The sequence below is a fragment of the Dromaius novaehollandiae genome, chromosome 1 (genome assembly GCF_036370855.1).
Source record: "Dromaius novaehollandiae isolate bDroNov1 chromosome 1, bDroNov1.hap1, whole genome shotgun sequence".
Classification (NCBI taxonomy): domain Eukaryota; kingdom Metazoa; phylum Chordata; class Aves; order Casuariiformes; family Dromaiidae; genus Dromaius; species Dromaius novaehollandiae.
In genome coordinates, this window is record NC_088098.1 from 90,567,552 (window position 1) to 90,586,275 (window position 18,724).

The following is an 18,724-nucleotide window of genomic DNA, read 5'->3' on the forward strand; positions in this document are numbered from 1 at the left end:
ACTACACAAATAAGCATAAATCCTGCTTGACGAGGCTGAAACATTGCACATGCAGGCAAAGGCCAAGCCACATCCCTATCAAGTGGCAGTGAACAACAAGCTACTACTGTTGTAGAAAAATGGTATGTAATGCCTGTGCAACTGATTTTAAAGGGAAGATCTGCAGCTGCTATATGAGTATCTTCAAATACTGAAAAGCCTTCCTCCTTGGTGAAAAATTCTTTTACAGGCTATTTCAACACCCTGCAAATTTCACTCTTTAAAACTGTCCTACCCCAGAACACACTTTTTCTCCTCTTGACCTCTGTGAGTAAGCATTCTCTGTGTTGTATGATCAGGTCTGCAATAAAACCTAGACTTAAACAACAGTAGAGCTTTACTGTAAGCTCTGAGCAGCCCCAGAGCGAGCTGATCCCAGGCCACTGAACAGTTCAAAAAAACATGAGGTTTAAAAATAATTAGAAAAATTTGAGGGAGCTTTGGTATTTACATCCCAATTTCCATTTAGCCAATGATATCCATTCAGCCAATGATATTCATTCAGATCACTTCAAAAAACAAACAAAAATTTTCCTCCATAGCCATAATAGATAGAAAAGCCTCCAAACCCTCCCAGTGTTATTTTTTAAAACAAAGGTGTTTTTTTTCTTAGGATCACAAGGCTCTTCCACCTGGTGCTTACCAGGAAACAACAGAAATAACAAGTTTGGTGATGGAGCTGTAAAGGTGGTCTGCCATGGAGCAGGTGCTCTCCTGATCTAAACAAATCCCTGTCCCACATGTGCTCTGTCACAGAACAATGTTACACACCATATGCTGACCACAAGCCCCCAAAAGTCACAGGCTATTGAACAGAGCTAGTGGTGACAAACAAGAGCCTTGAATTCTGAGATATGCAACCTATGGCCAATTCTGTTGTATTAAAAACCTGCCTGCAGTAAGTTGGGCAAATTAAATGCAGTCTGGTTCTTGTGAGCCTGGCCAGGCTATCCCGGAGAGGTGGAAGTGTTAGGTTAGAAACAAAATGTTTATGCTTGAGCAAATAAGGAAGTCTCTTGCAGAGAGGCTGAGTGGTCATGGGAGGCTTGGTTGAGTGGGTGGAGAACAGGGTGGGTGAGGAGGGAGCAGGCACACCGACCAGCATGAACCAGGTGTCATGAAGGATTTATACCTGGATGGATGGGTGGAATGGGCGCTTCCCCCGAAGCATAGCTGACCACTTGGCCAGTAAAGCTGGCTGATCCTGAGAGAAGCAGAAGGGAAAACAAGAGATACACAGAACAAAGAGAAAGCATATGCTAGGTGATTCATTCACAGAGCAAAGTTGCAAATTTCCTTTGAGCCTGCTGGTAAAAGGAAAATCCCCCCTGCAATGATTACAGATTTAAACGCTTTTCAGTGCCGTGCTGTGCTAGTAACTACTGCAAATGGTTAACCTGCTCATTATGCCTTACCGAAGCCTCTACAGCTTCTGCCTCAGTCCTCCATGGACCACTGCTGCAAAAATGGTGGTAGTCTGTCTGCAGCTGGTTGAAGCACAGCTTCCAGTGTAATGCCACTTGGACTGGGGTTTTTAAGTCATCTCAGGTTTTGGCATCTTTCCACTCCCTGTTCAGTGAAGAGCATGAGAGATCTCCCATGTGTGCAGTCAAATACCCACAAGGTATGGGCAATGGTTTTGGTTAGTGCTGGGGGGATGGATTGGTTTAATCTGTCAGGATTTATAAATGAAAAATAGTACTGTTCTCATTTTATTTCTCCCCACATGCACCATATGAGCCACTGTAAGAAAACACACAAATATGAATATTTCTGATGGTATTATGGAGACAGTTTCTTCCAGACTACACTATAGAGGTCACATTTTTTGTAGCTCTCAGGAACTACACAGCAGAAGCACTGGGCACAGAGGGCAGAAATAAGACTTCTCTAGTTTTGGAACAGGAGCACACACCATTTTCTTTGCCAGGATCCATTAAAACACTTGGATTGAATGGTTTCTTACTGAAGCTGGAATAGTTTTCCATCAAAAAAATTGCGTTTAAAAAAAAATACATCTATATAGAAAAGAGTTGGATGAGTTTCACACTGAGAAGAGCAGTGGTGTTTGAATAAATTAATGCATAATAAATACTTTTGAAGTATTAAACACTCAAAAGTTGTAAATGTGTTTACTAAAGATTTTGACTTTTCGTCCCAGAGTTGCAGAAAGACATTGAATATTTAAAGAATTTTCTTCTAATTCTCCATCCAGCCCTGTATATTTAAAAGGAGGCTTATAGCTTTGCAATGAATCTAGACCCCCCCAACATATTAAACTGAATCATCTTAAGCAAAAGCTGAAAGTTCTGAAAAGTCACTGTAAATTTAATTGTCAGGAAAAAAAGATGTTGCAAAATTAAACACAGAACAATCAATATACTGGCTTTTCCTTAACACAGTTGTTCTCCTCCAGGTTGAGTCACTTCAGCGACAAGATTCTAGTTTCTGGAAGCAGTATAGGCCAAGATAAACCCTTTTCTCATTAACCTATCCTTTGCTACCCTGTACCTTCTGCACCTTCAGTACAAAGTCAGCCAAGAGGCACAACCCTCCTAATGTGATTGTCACAGATTTATAGCACTGGGTTTAGTTAAGTATGGATAATGAATCTGCTGCTTTTTGAGAAAATACATTTTGGGGATCTCTTTTAAGCAGAGGTTGCTCAGATTAAGCTACAGTAATGCCAAATTACAGCTCAGAATAGATTGCCTTGTTTTTGTTCTATTTTGTTTTCCAGAACAGCAGTCTTACATTCACCCTAGTCTTGTCAGACCTCCCAAGCGAAGCAGGATCAATCCAGTTTGAGCAGCGGATGCAGACCATGGCATTAAGGACTGTGCATGGATCAGCATGTGGCACCATTCTGTGTCACTATGGTCAGTCCTACTGGCAAGGCTCATGCCATGGCGTTCACGGTATTCCAGAAAAGATGTAAATCTGAATGTGTCTGTTCTCAAAGCAAAGGCCACATTTCAGATTGGCTGATCATATTCTGTACCCACCTCAATATCCTTCCAGCAGCTTGATACACACAGAATTCTTCCCTTTCAATCCTAGACAGTTGCAGAAGTTGCCCTTTGCTTTTACATGTTTGCTGTGTTTTGCTCCCTGCCTGCCTGCATTTCAGTACAAGGATTGATATAGCTAGAGTATGTAAACTACTTCAGATGAAAAAGATCTTTTTCACCTATGTTATGATTTGTTCTTATATCCTTATACTAGTTACTCTTGTCTTAAGTAGTCACAGGAAATAAGCAATCTTCCCCTTTCACAACTAGGACAGGGCATTATTATTTTGGTATCTGATTGTTTAAAATTGGGGAAATGTTTCACTTCTCCCACTAGCAAGCATATTTCTTCCCAAGAAAAAAGGAAAAATTTGAATCCATGATCAAGAAAAAATACTATTTTTTCTGAAGAAGCTTTCTAACGTTCACAGTGGCAAAGAATTTTTTTTTCCTTTTTTTAGTAAGCTGACAGGTTTTCCACCTGTCGGAAATATGAGTCATAGCTCATGAAGGCAAGAGAATTTTTTTCTTCTTCTGCTACTGTTGTATAATTTTTTTTTCTATCTCCCGAAAAGCTTTGGCTTCTGCTTGCAGATTGACAGCTCTGGCAATAGAAGCTCTTCTAAAAGAAGCAATTGTAAAAAGATGCTCTGCTTGATTTACCCAGCTCTCTCTGATGCTCCTCGAGTTGTAAGATGTCCATGGATAAGCCTCTTTGACCCAGTCAGCTACTAGACATTCCACAATAAAGTGTCAATTTATTATCTGTGGTGTCTTGCGTGATAGATGTACCTGTCCATTACAGACAATTACACAATGGAAAATCACTTACTCTTTGCCTGCAGGCTGAGTGTACTAAAGCTGTTGTTCATACCTTAATATTCTCATTATGAATACCAGAGTTGAAGATAGCCTGGAATCGTATGGCCTTAGAGCTGATTTCTGTGGTCAGTTGCTGGATGATTGTCTGCACCTCCTCCACTGCTTTGGAAACCAGATAATGCCGTGGCTCGACCTGTCAGTTCCAAGCAAGACACTTCACGTTACAGATAACTGCAGTCTTTAGCTGCAGTTGGAAACAGTCACTCAGCTTAGAGCATACTGAAACATTTGTGCCTACACTGCCCTGGGAATAAAAATGTATTGTTCCCTACATGTCCCAACCGACTTACCATGAGACAGAGCTCTTCTTGGTGAACACAGAGAGGCCTATTCTCAAAACTGACAGGTATTAATTGATATGTCCATGCTGATTTCATTGGATGGAAGGGAAGGAGCTCATTGCATGGGTATATTTGGTAGCAACCAGCTATACTCTCATTCTTGAGCCTTTTTGGATGGACTGTCCTGCTATTCCCCTGCATATAATAGTCACTCACAGACCCAGGATATGTTACTCTCCAGGAGCTGACAGGACTTCAAGGATTATAGATATTCTGTGCATTAGTCAGATCACAAGTATATGTGGCAACATCTACATGCCTATATACTATGTCAAAAGTATCCATTCTCTCTATCCTCATATCTGAAGCACAGGTGAGAGCCCATTCCTCAATAGTGAGAAGCTGGTCCCACTGGGGACGAGGTGGTTGTGTGACTTGCTGGATATATCTTCAATTCAAGCAGTAATAACATAATTATTTATTAAAAAATATTTAAATAGAAAATCTTAGTGAAGGATTGAGGTGAAGGATAGACAGCTCAGAAAGAAAAATATGAACCTGAACCTTCACATACTAATGAAAATGAACAGAACATAAGGGAATAGTTAAAATCCAAACAAGACAATTTAATAGAAGGAACATGGAGGAACCATGTTAGTAAAGGACATTTACATATTAGCCAAAGGATCCTTACATATTTACCAAAATGAGGACAAGATTCAGCTACTGTTAATTAAGTTCATTAATATGTTTCTCATTATTTATTCAGTGAGAACTACCCATGCAAGGTGATGTATGAAGACAGTTTACTGTCCTTTTTTGCATCCTGGTGCTTTATCTCATTTATTTGCAATTCTTGCTTTGATTTCTGCTTGGTTTTCATTTTGCCTTATCATACTTCATTGTTTGAGGGCGCAATAAGAAAAAAAACACGGAAGTAGATGGGAGGTTTGGGAGGACTAGATCAAAGAAAATGAAAACCCATCCGAAACCTAGAACTAAAACCTCAACTGGGCTATTTGCAGGTATGAAACAGGAGGGTTAGGTCATTAGCAGCTTGGTTAAAGTCAATGATCAAGCCATTGCTAAACACAATTGCTACAGTCTTTTGTTATTATCAAAGAACAGAGTAAAACTCCTGTGTCCTGTTTACTTAGCCCTATCTTCAGCATCTAACAATATTCTCCTCCCTCTTAGAAAATACTACGCTTCACTAAAAGCCTTTTTGGACATATATGTCAACTGGTGAACTTCCAGAAAAAACACTCAAACGCATGAAGACTTTTTCTCATGCCCTGGGAGATGACAAATAGCCACACTTTTTCACAGCAAGGAACCATACTACAACCATTAAAAAGACTAGTGCTTGCGTAAGATCAATTAACCAAGGAAGAGTGATTGACGGACACTGGGCTTGAAGATGAGCAGAGTTGGAATAAGATTTTCTCCCCAGGCAATAAAGGTAACATTTTTAATAAACCTGAATAGTACTTGCAAATGGGAAATACATCAGAACAGTATCACATTCCCTTCACTGGAGTCATCTGCCCTTGACATCCTGATTCTTTGCCATGTTAACTATATTTAGTTTCTTATGTTTATAGAACACTATTTAATTTCCCTATAAATTCTCCCTCCTCATTTCAGTTCAGCCTTGTTCTTTGAGACCAGTTTTAGCTAGCTTACAAGTGGGGTTTTTTTGTTTTTTTTTTTTGTTTTTTTTAAGAAAAGCTATACTGAAAATTTTTAGCTCGTGTTCCTTCTCACATCTTTGTTTCAGTTTTCGTTTATGGCACTTTTCCATCTCCAGCTATAGCTATTTTCTCTGTGATTATTATATATGTCCAGAAGAACTCCTTAGTTCTTAGAACTGTCCAATAAGCTGACTTGCTCAACAAGTCTGCTAATGGTTCCTCCAACAGGCAAATGATATGAGGGGCAAAGAAAGAGTTGGTCACCTCTAAGAGCTTGCAGACACAAAAAGCAGACTCTTTCTGTTGAAAGTATACCATTACTATATGTCACCTCAACCTGAGGTCCAGGAGTGCCCCTGTATTCCTTGCTCATGCCAATTTTTCTTCCAGTGGCATCTGCCAGAAACACTTTCTGCTACCTCCAGTTCCTTAGGAGAATCCATCCAACTCAACCTAGCTCCATTTAATTGTGCCTTTATCACCTACTGGCTAGACTATGGCAGTTGTCATGAAATCTTTAGAAGAGTACAGACTCTCAAAAAACTTCTTACAGGATGTATCACAAAACTCCTTCTGCACCTGCTGCACGTACTTCTCAGGACTGGGGCAGAGATGAAAGAACAAATGACATGTGACAGATGATGGTCATGCTGCCTAATCTACTACTGGAAAATATACCCTTCCTACAGAAGCAAAGACAAATCTGAAGAGGATAGAAAATGAATGAGTGAATGCAGCTTCTGTAGCGCCAAGGCATTTATCTAAGATTTCTTTAGCATCAGCATGGAAATGTTGGGAGAAGAGATACAAAAATTACCAGATCTTGACTTTGGAAGTCATGCCAAAACAAAAGCAACAACAACAGAATAACAATGTTGATTAACATTTTATTATGGAGGAAGAAAAAAGAAAGAGGATTGACTAGGGATTCCAAAGAACATTTAGGTTTGTTCTCGTTTACCCATTCCTCCCCTCAATATGCACTTGAATTTTCCACTGCTGAATGAGTGGTTTAAGGAAGAAATCTCTGGTATCAGAGAGATGTGTTGCACCTGGTGGTTGATCCAATTTTGAAAAACAGGCAAAATTTTACAGGCCATGCTGGGCTGCCTGAAGGCTGGGCAGTCTCACTTGCACAGGAGACTCAAGAGCAGGCAGAAACTAAGAAGCCATCAGAGCTGGAGGGTTGCTGGAAAAGATACTCTCAGGGTGGGGTACTTTTGGTAGAATCTAAAATATTGACACCAATAAGCTTCATTTAACTATATTCTGTCTCTGTTCCCTGTACTTATGGCAGTCATATGAGCATCCTCCTGTGCGTGGCTTCCCTCTGAAGTCTCCTTTGTAGCCCTGCTTTACAAATCTTCAGAGAAGTGTTCATTATTGTAGCTGGCTGACCAGGTTCTGATGGCATGATTTTCCACATGAAAATACTACATGGCTGAAAATGAAAGTTTTTATAGAAATATACCTACTTGTAACCAAAACATTTCCATAGACAAACCAAACCTTTGCCTCCAGTGCCTTCATGGTACTGGAATATTTTATCCTTTTCAGAAAAGAAAGCCTTACAGTTTTTCATTTTGACATGGATTTTCACTTCACTCTCTTGCAGTTTGTAAGGGGAAAACAGACTATCAAATAGAAACTAGCTAAACACTATGATGAAACATATCAGCTTTAACAAAATAAAATATTATAACCCATTCAGAATAACTTTTATTAAACGTACAGTTTCATTGATGATTTTTATTGTGTTTTACTTACTTTCATAGTGGAAAAAACATTAGATTGATGGAATACTTCATAAAATAGAACGTGGAGTTCCCACTTGCCTCCACTATTGAGATTTATGCTATTTTGCTGCTGGTATGTACAGAAGTATCCTTAGCTGAGATGACAGACTGGTGGGTGAATTCTAACTATTTCGATCTCAGCCTAGTTTCTACACGCATCTTTCTTAGATGCAATCCCTGTTGTTGTGGTTTTGGTCTTTTTTTTATCAAGCCAAGACCATTGGACAGGGAAGGGAGGAAGGATCTTTCCTTAGATTAAGTGTTTGCAATTACAGCTAGTTTCACATATGGAATTCCAAGATGGGGAGCAAAAACTCAAAATGTAAAGAAAAATAGGACAACCACCTTAAGAAATTGGACTGTCAGCTGAGAACCTGACAACATTCTGCGATCTAGAAATCTCACCTAGAAATCTCACTAGAAATACAATTCTCATGAAATTTCACCCAGTCTCATCTCATAAGGGAAGACAGCAGGCAAGCAACTAACTTGGCATCCTTCAGAATCAACACCTAGCATGGGAGGCAGAAAATCTGGACAGATAAAGTCTTACCTTGCTTTGGATGTAAATTTCTACATCTTCATCAGTGAATGGTTTCATGGCAAGATTTTCTTTGCTGTTCCCTAAAGCATGAATTCACGCCTCACTCATTCACCCGGCGCTGGAAGCAGAGGGACCCTCAGAGCTTGCTGCTCAGAGCCTTCTTGCCCTGTGAAGCTCAGGTCACTTAATTCCTCTGTGAATGAAGAAGAGGAGAGAGAAGCAAGGAAGTATGGCCGTTTTCTTCTGGTCTGAGTTACAGTGGTGACTTCCAGCTGCCTAGGAAAACTAGGTCCAAATATTATTTGTTAAGTTCAATCATTATTATTCTTATTATCACTACTTTTAAATGGTGGGACTTGCAGGAACTCACAAAAATATCCCAGTTACTGCTCTGTCTCTGGGCACACCTAGAAGCATCTTTCGGCGTCACTATGCTTGTGCACAGCATTATTATTTTGTGTGCCACAAGTATTTCCCTGCTCTCTCTAGCCTTTCATTAAACCATTTGTTAAACACTCAGCTATCCCTCATTGACTTCAATCCACCCACTTTCCTTCTGAAACTGCATGAGTATTTTTACACTCAGATCACTCATTTGGGTTGCAGTCTGCAGTCTCTGCTCCTGTCTCCTTATATCTGCTCTCTCTGACTGTATTGACAGTAAATATCTTGCAGCCTGTCCCCTCCTGTAGTTTGCTTTGCTCCCTTTACAGTAAACAGACAGAAAACTGTCGCTAGTTAGCTGCCAGCAGCTCAGCTAACAACCCCACATGGATCATACAGAGGGAAAAACAATTGATCAGGGCCCATTGATCCAATGAGGGTTGGTGGATTTTAGAGGAAAGGGTATATCAGCACTTGGAAAGGAGTGACAGAGTATAGAGATGATATTCCATGCTGCAAAGCAGCCCTTGTTAGGGAAGGCAGACACCACTTTTTAGCAAAATCATGATTTTCCCCTGGAAATTGAACTCTTTGAGATCCCTTGACTGATTTATTAGCTCTACAGCAGCTGACAAAAAGCAGCACTTGGGTAGGCACCGGGTACTATCTCAGAGTAGGCTCTCTGTTGCTGGTTATTCTTTATGACCGTTGTTCCTTATTAATGGTGAAATGCTAACTGCATCAACAGTGTACCAATACCTGCAGGACATCTGATCCCCCAGAATCTACAAATGAAACTTTTCTCTGTGTTTCCCAGGGCATCTTCTATTGTCTTTTTGCTGAGAGACTTGGTAACAAGTTCACAAAGACTTGTAGGCATTTCCTTCCAACCTGCTTCCATGGGAGTTGGACTTTGAAAAAGACTGGCCTCAGTTTTCAGGGCCCCCTACCCCATCCTTGTTCACTTCGTGACTCACCTTCTACCTTATCTTTCACCTGAGCATCTAGCAGCATATGTGACCTCTGCTGGGGAAGCCAGGCTAGTGGCAGGATCTGAGAGAAAGTGCGTGGAACAGTAGATTAGGAAGGATTTGTAAAGCCAGATTGGACGGGATTAAGACCAAGCACAGTGTGCAAGGGAGGAGAAGGAGCCTTTTAAGTGGTCAAGCTCAGTTAAAAGTACGCCCTTATTACCTTAACTCCATTGTGCCCCCTCAGGCTGCTAGATGTACATACAGAAGACAACTTCCTTAACATTTCTGGTACCATATATTATTTTAAAACCGTGAACCTCAGATGTGTGTTAGGGGCAGAGAGAGGTTAATATTCTCACTTTCTTGTCCAGAGCCACAGGTGCTGGCACACGCACGAAGAACGCAGTTCTGGTCATTTTGCTCATACACAGTAAGACACCGTATGTTTATCATCCTTTTCCATTGGGAAACACAACTCCAGGAGGGTCTGGATGGCCCCAGTTCCCCCTCCCATAGTGAAGGAGAATTGCACAAGGTCTTGGACAAGGATTGTGTTTTTTTCTTTTATGTATAAGCATATTTAAGTCCAAGTCCAAATTTATGTTTAAGTACAAGGACCTGAGCAACAGTCCCTGCCTGCTCCTGCCATCTGATGAAAGTAAATAACTTTCTCTTAGGATCATTGCAAAGGGAGGGAAGGGGGAGACGGCTGAGAAAAAAGAAACAAGAAAACTTATATAAAAGATAGTATCAATATCAGGTTCTTCTCAACTCTGAGCACTCCTTGCTCCAGCCATAAGAAACTGCTAATTCATAATTTGTTCAGATCTTAATGGAAAGGAAGAAGCAAAGGAGGGAGGAAGAACTGGCTGCAGGAGATCGCAGCAGATGACAGCTGAACAACCCATGCTGAGTCCCTGTGGATTTTATTATGCTGTTCCTAGGATCAAAAGATAACTGTTTGACAGACAGAAAACACTACATCCAGCAAAGGCCTTTACATCAACAGTGAAGTACGGTACAAATTAGAATGGCAATAGCCCCCACTGCAAAGAGAAAAGCAGCAGCAAAGTTATGGGAGACAGCACCCCATCTTGACCTCACTGAGGAATAAACACGTCATAAGGACCTTCATCTGTTACATGAGCACCGCATAGCACAAAACACAGGAGAAAAGAAGAGGAAGACAGCCACATGTGGAGAGGGAATATTACAGTAGGAAATACACTGTATTAGGAGAGAGGGAAAAAGGAGAATGCAGGGAGAGAAACTTCTGCAGAGACAAAAGGACATAGACCCAAAGCATGAAGAATCCAAGCTCCTCCAGTATCATTTCCAGAACCATTTCCAGGGTCACTGCAGTGAAACCTCCATCTATCTTCAGTCAGCAATCATGGCTTTTGCAGTTCACCCCATTCAAGGCTTAGGATTTCCAGGGGCTTTTTCCATTAATCATCAGAACTACAAAAATGAACCCATGCTCCAGGTTGGTCCTCCTCAGGGAGCTTCTCTCCTGACAGTGCTTATGTAAGAAAATAGTATGAAACTATGTAGGAAGATTAGTCAGCTATATTACATCGCTCCTTTGTTCTATTTCAACGCTTCAGTGCCCAGCTCATAGTAACTCTAATGGAGTTTGATTTGTGACTAATTTCCTTTGTATCTTGTGAAGACTGAGGATTTATTTAGTTTTCTCACTTGCTTACTGGTATTCTTCCAAGGGGATTTAAGGATTCCCTATCACCTCCAGCTTTACTGAATCTGTGATATTTCGTCTTCTTTCATGTCTTTGGCAGTATCCAGAGCTGAATATGATTGTGGATCTGGGAAACCCACAGAAAAATATTCTGTGAATATACACCTTGAACAGTGTTAGATTCACTCTTGTATCTTCTGAAGCTGCCAATTACTGATATTTTCTATTCTTGTCTGATTTTCCTCTTTTCACTGTTTAATTTCACAGATATGACAAATATGCTTCAAATCTAAAATCAAAAATCATCTGAACTCTGAATTGCACAACAAAAAGTCACCAACATCATGTAAATAAGAGCAGAAGTATTAGCTCTATGGAGAGGTCCAATACTGTGGCATTTTCTGTTTGACAACTATCTGGAAAAACCACTCATATGGAACAGTAAGCACATATTAAAAAATAAGCACATATTAAAAACTAAATCATACAAATGAACCAGTACAACGTACCAGTTGTGACTCACAGAGATCTGCAGGGTAACAAATAAGCCCAGTTGAAGATGCTGCCTTCCAGATGAAATATAACTCTTAATTTGCAGTTGCTAATGATGACCCATCACTTTTTGCTCTAATTATCAGAAGCATTACATCTAAGACTATTAAGGCATTGGCTGAAGCTGTACTTGGCTCATGAGAGACTACCAAAACAAATAATTCTAGTAGATTTAATAATCCCTGACAGTTCTCTTGCTTTCTTGAACTGTTGCCCCACTTTTCCCATTAGTGGATTAAGTGACTGTACAAAATAAGTAAGTATAGCTTGGATCCTCTATAACATTTATGCTCTAATGGTTTTTAGCATTGATGCTTCAGTATTGTTCAGAGTCACCATTCAGAGGACACTAGCATAACATAATCAGGGCTTTTGGGGGCACAAGCTCTGTGTCTTTGTTTTTTTATGTTGTCTTTTAACAAATAGACATGGCAAAGGGGATGTTTCAATGACAAAAGCCTGGGATGGACTAGAGGGAAATGAAAGTGCTGCTAATTCACTGTGACAGATCAGAATCATGCATGGATGCCAAATTGAAATGCTCTGCTCATTCCCGAACCTCACTGATCAATACTTGGCAGGCTCAAAAACTCTCTAAACGGCTGTGCTGCTTGTTCTCACTGCCTCACATTCTCACACTAGCCTTGGGCCTGCACTTCACATCAAGTAAATAAAAGGTTTATAACCTTTCCAAACTAAGCAAAGCATTTACTGCTTTGGATCAGGTCCAGTAGTTTATCAAGCCTGATATCTTTTTTCCATTCATTGGCCAGACCGGACATGTCAGAAAAAAGAAACTAGCTTTTTCTGGAAAATGAGTTATCTCAACCTGTGAAGAGTTTTGAATTTCCCACCAAAATAATTTATAATGTAAACCTTTTTAGGCTGCAATTTGGCATTTCCAGAGAAAGTATTTGCTCCAGGATCACTAGCTGAGGACATAGGAAATTCTGAAAACTAACTGAGATTATGTTGCTGTTGCTCACCACTGACCAGCCTCAACTGGCAAATTCACAAGAACCCAGTCATTTTTTCAGCTGCTATTAAGAAACAGGCCACAGGGTAGCAAACATAAAACATATACCAGTGCTTCTAGTATTGATTGCCAAGATCTTTGGCAACCAGTGTGGTGAGCTATTCAAGAAGCCTAGAAATTTCCAAGTCTGTAATGGTCAGCACAGTGGATGGCATGGATGACAGGAACCTGGGAGTCCTGGCAGCATCAGCCCTAAGGCTCCCACATCAGTCAACTGACCATCTGAGCAGGAAAATTGACATTTTAAATTCTAAACCCATTTGTAGCCCTCTGGAAGATTACTGAAACAGGGCAAGTTTGGTGCACCAGTAAGATTTAAACAAAATATTTCATCAGACTGTTTCCAAGCATCTGCAAAGGATATTTTTCTCCACTGCTACTTTTTCTCTAAACTACACATTCATCAAGGGCATATATGGGGGAGGTAGACTCTTCACAAAGTTCTGGATCCTTGTGGCTCTGGAGTGCAGTAGACCCAGAGCAGTGCCACCGAGATAAATATTAATATTACTATCAATTAAGTTACTCGGTGCTTTAAAATTTCAGTTACCTCATACAACCCACTGATTTATTGTTCCATCATCTTGAAAAACTATCTGTGCCCAACATTCATAAACAAAGGAGCATACCAACACTTTCATTTACATGCCTAGATAAATGGTCTGAATGTTGAAAAGGAAATACGCAACATCAAGAAGCTCCCACTGATTTAAAGACATGCTTGAGAGACCTATACCTGGAGAAAATATGATATTTGGCAGAGCACAGTGCAACTGAGAAAACTGTGAAGTCATAGCAAAGGAGAAAAAAAGCTTTGCTGGCTTTTGATCTCAGCATAAGTTTCCTTGGCTCTTGGTAAATGGATTACTTTAATTGGTAAGAAAAGCACATTAAATCTAGAGGCACAACAACTCTGGGATAGAAAGACCACAGTCAAGATTTACAAAAGCCAGAACAAAAAGCACACTTGTAATGATGGTCTGCCCATATGAGGGTCTGAATCAGACTGGGCCACAGCATTTGCAGGAGCTGGTGTTTTTTCTGTGGCTGCCCTCTTGAGCACAGAGAATACAAACTTTATTATTTTTACACTTTGCTGTTGTGTCCAAATTTACGTGAGTCAGAACCGACTGCTTGAGTTAAGCAAACTGAGTAAGTTACCAATGCTAAATGAGAGTAGCATCTCCAACACATACTCACTTAGCATCCCTGTTTGTGTGTTTATCCAGCAAAAGATTAATGAAAAATACACAAATTTTCACTGGAGCGAGAACTAGAAATCAGCTATCATATCTCGCATGCAAATGACAGCTAGATGGCCATGAGATCTTTTGCTTTCTCTTAATGAAAATACCAGAACACTTCCAAAACCTGAAAAATTCCAGAATAAGATGCCCCAAATAGCCTCGTCCTTGGGAGCTATTTTTGAGTGGTGGGAGATGTATTTGGAGGGAGTCAGTTAAACAAAAAGTGAGGAGGGCTGCACCTCATTCAGCAAGAGCTTAAACCAGATTAAAGCAGCTGTGATTTTGAACAATCTTGCGTAACAGTATGGGCCAATCTACTGTAAAAGTTGTCAGACTAAACTTCTTAGCTTGTGTCATCTCACACACACAGCTAATAGATATCAAACATACAACTAATGGTCAAGCCCAACATATGTCAACTCAGACACTGTCTTGTGCTTTGAGGAACATGAAACACCCTAACAAAAATATGAGAGATATGTTAAGTGATTGACAAGGAACATGTGAAATCTCAGCAGCGTTCAACACTTAAGAATTACTACAGATGATTCCCCTTTTTCCTGGCTAGCACCAAGCAAGAGGCTGAAGTAGATGCAAATCTCTAAACACTTATGTAGTAGGGCATGTTTAAAACCCCACATTTAAGCTCAAAGGGGGAAAAGAAAGAAACAACATTGCTCATGCAATTGCTTTGGGCAGGATGAGGTCAGGTTTTTCTTTTTCATGAGATGCCAGGGGCTCCTGCCCCAAAGGAGTAACAGCAAGAGAAGGGATGCATGGCAGATGGTAAGCAGAGCATGGTACACTAGTTAATACTCAGCAGAGTAAGTGAGCCAAGCAGGAGGGTACACAAGATGACTCCTCTAGGTACACATGCACCCAAAAGCATAGCTTTCAAAACTTCTTTTTTGTTGTTATCATCTCCAGCATCATTAACAGTGAAGCCTCTTCAGAGCTTCACCTGGGTTTGCGGGTGCTTAGCCTGAAGGGGCAGGAAGCGGGTGTTACTGGGGAGATGAAAGGTGTTAAATGGTCACAGGTTTAAGGCTCTGAAACTGCTAAAGAGAAGGGATGGAGGTTCTTAAGTATGGGGCAGCAGGGAGGTGCAAGAGGGCAGCTGGATAGCTGTATGGCACAAAACTTGTCTGAAGGGTGGAGGGGAGTGAGCAACATCAGATGGTGGGAATTCAGAACAATTTTTCCCTGCTTAGGCTAACTGGACATCGAGGATAGGACAGGCAGGAGAAGCTGAAGATGGAAACAGGTTAAAGAAAGGTTTTGTCAGCATACCATTAGCAATGGCTCCTGTAACCAGGTGCATAGCAACCACACATTTCAGACGGGAAAAAGGGAGGGGAGGAGAGAATCACTAAGAACTATATAGTGAAGAGCCTTGCAGGTAGGCCTGAGGGAAATAGTTTCAATGAGGTAAAAATACAATATAGACAAGAATGAGAGCATCCACAGAAGTGAGAAAAGAGAGATTCTTCATTAGAAGACATACATGCAACAAAGCAGATCAGAAGATTCAACAGACAGAAAATGTAGCGAGAACCTGCCTTGTCTGACAGCAAACCTCAGCAGAGGCTTCACTTAAGTCTTTTCAAATAATATCTAGACAGATCAGATCATGACCTGCATTGCTCCTGCACACTCCAGCTTCAATTATTGGAAAATGAGCTAACAGTCTCCAGCCCAAGCTGTGCCTGGCAAATATATACATTATTTATTTAGTTAGGCAACTTCTAAGAACTTATCATCGAGAGCAGAGAGCAAGAGAAAGGAGGCGGAATGTAATTGCATCCTTCAAAAAACACTTCCTCCTCTACCTTAGACCATAAAACTATACGGCTTCCTGTTAATCCCTGTAATCAGCTGTCCAGCCCTTTCTTTCCTTTTGATTGGCTTCTTTGTGCAGTCAAAGGCAAATTGCCAAAGGGAAAGGGTCAATCATTTGCGCTACATCTGCTCCAGGCAATGGTAGGACATAGAGTAGATATTTAGGGCTAAAACTAGTTAAGCACAGATTCAGAGCACTGAAAAGAAATAGTGGAACAGGGGAGGGGAAACAATGCTGGAGTAAAAGCACTAATGATCAAAGAGCACTGGAACTGTACAGAAGATGACCTGTGTTATGTGGCGAGACTAGGGACAGGAGCAAGTCTTCTGTTTGCTTATTGGTATTTTTGAAGAGACAGGAGGGAAGACATGGGAAAGAAGGGAAAACAAGGTGAATATACCTGAAAGTCTTTTGATAACAGAGGACAGGGATGCTTCTCCCTGCTATGCTGAGTTTGGGTCAGAAGGAAAGGGGAAATGCACTTATAGGAGCACAGAGTCATTCAGTCCAGTCCCAGCTATCATGGACATCAGAGATATCATTTGAAAGGGTTCAGAGAACTTCTACTCCATTTCTCTAACAAACCTAAGGCTGATAGAAAAAAATACTAAATGCCCACAGCTGTAATTCAAAATCTTAGGACCCTCAGTTCAGACAAACTAATATCCCTAAGAAAAGGCCACTGTGCAACCAATGTTTTCTCCCACGCTTGTGTATATTGTTTCTGAGAAGAGAGCTACACCATCCCAAAAGCTCACTCTCTCCATGTGTCATACAAGGATCAAAGCATTCAGAGTTAATTTTCTGGGGATCTTTAGTTTCTCTGCTTGTGCTACAAGATGCAGCATCTGGGAGCTATCCCTCAAGAACGAATGCTCCACTCCACCCTCTGGGATCTGGTCCACGGCTCAAGACAAAACTATACCAAAATAAAGTTGAACTAGATTTTTAATGGTTCCTAAACTTGCAAATTCCCAAGTAATCCCATCTGCATAGATCAGTCAGCCTTCCCTTCAATTAGCCCTGATGACATTCCCCAAAGTATAACCAACACAGTGGCTTGGCAAAGCTACAAAGCAGAGAGGAAAGAACAAAACTGCCCACTTATAGCTGCAGAACAGATTGCAGGATTGTCAGATCATAGCTACATCTCAGTAGCAAAAGCATTAGAGGGGAAAAGGAGATCAAAAGGAATGCTACAGTCTTTCTCATGCATTTCCACACCCCCTCGTCCCCCAAATATGGGGCAAACCTAATCAGTAGCAGCTTTGTCATCTTTATTGGGAAAAGAAATGGCAAGAATAAGCCATCTGCAAATCACCTTTTCAGGTTTGATATTATTTGCTGTTACCAAGTTGGGCACATGGTCAACAAGAAATTGAGGTCCCCCTGCCGCAGGGAGGATTGTTCATTGAAGATGCTCTTCAGTAGGTAGTAGATCAGGATTAGAGACTGCTTTACCAAATCAGAAACAATTTGGCCACAAGAGTTTGTCCTGTCTCTGTGTACCCAGTGAGATGCAAGATGACAATGCTGGAAAAGGCAGAGCTGAGTCTCCTTCAAAAGTTCACTGCTCATGTATTATCTATTACTCAGAAGTAAAGTATATTCCGCTTCAGTAATATGCACCTGGTCCAGCTTGGAAGAACAGAGTTATTCTGCCTGATGGCTGCTTGGTAGCTGGTAGGCAATGCTTACTGCTGCTATCACAACTTCCACCAGGACTGGCTCTTATTGCCAAGGGACAAGCCTAGTTTTCAAAGTGTTCCTGCTTTGAATGGATGGCATTTAACATTAGTTCCATATCTCTTATTTGGTGACTTCTGGACGTGTCTTCCCCTTGCCTCTGTGAAAAACTACTGACAGGACAAAGTTATAACAGACTGAAAGAACAAAACACTGCCACATGAAATGCCGTTCTTCCCATGTAATTTGCACCTCCCTCCCCTGTTCTTGGTCTTTCACCCCATTTTCCCTTATCTTGGGCCAACAAACTCTACAATACAATGGCTCAGTAGTCACAGGATCCAGTTAGAGCAAGACATGGCCAGTTTCTGTACAAAGCATAGGCAAGCAAAGCTGCATTTAATGGCAGCCCTAACCAGCTTAACCTAGTTTCAAAAGAAAGGTGTGTCAGTGTAAATCACAGCATGATCTGCCATATCCAAGGGCTGGTACAAATGTTAACAATCCCAGTGGCTGGTCACAGATGCACTCCCTGCCCTAAAATAGGTGTCAACCGACAAACTCTTTCAGGCCAACAGTTCTCTGCAGCATGCAATTGAAACACATTAGACAGGAGGGGAATGGGAAATTTGAATAGCTAATGGCAGAAGTGTGCTGATCCCATAACTAGACACCTACCTCTGAAAAACAGGGCTTTCAATTCCTAGTTCTATGATGAAAACAGAAGTAAAATACTAAGTATTCCAAGTCCTGGAGATAAGGATAACTCACAAAAATTGTATATAACGAGAACAAAAGATGGGCGTTTGGTGACTTTAAATCAAGGTGTTGTCCGAAAAACGGATTCATTGCCCGGTGTGCAATAAGCCAATAATTACACACTCAGGAGAGACATTTGTTTATTTATTTCAGAGTTGCGCAAGCCTGGGTGCTCGGTGGTTTCCCACAAATCGAGCACACCCCCCCAACTTTTCAAGTAGCATTTATACACACAAATTGCCAGATTTGCGACTTTCCCTTTTACACTGATTGGTTAGTGATTTCTTCATTCCCTGGATCCCA

At 40.9% G+C, this 18,724-nt stretch overlaps 1 protein-coding gene across 1 annotated transcript in view; it reads right to left on the reverse strand.

Annotated features, from left to right (window-relative positions):
* The window catches only part of MAB21L3 (mab-21 like 3), a 38,538-nt gene that overhangs the window by 10,077 nt on the left and 9,737 nt on the right, over positions 1-18,724 (reverse strand). The window contains exons 2-4 of the mRNA XM_064519981.1: positions 8,257-8,440; positions 3,925-4,065; positions 1,172-1,243 (exon numbers count right to left, since the gene is read on the reverse strand). Coding sequence (XP_064376051.1) covers positions 1,172-1,243; positions 3,925-4,065; positions 8,257-8,304 — 261 coding nt within the window. The 5' untranslated portion in view covers positions 8,305-8,440. The remainder of the gene's footprint in view (positions 1-1,171; positions 1,244-3,924; positions 4,066-8,256; positions 8,441-18,724) is intronic.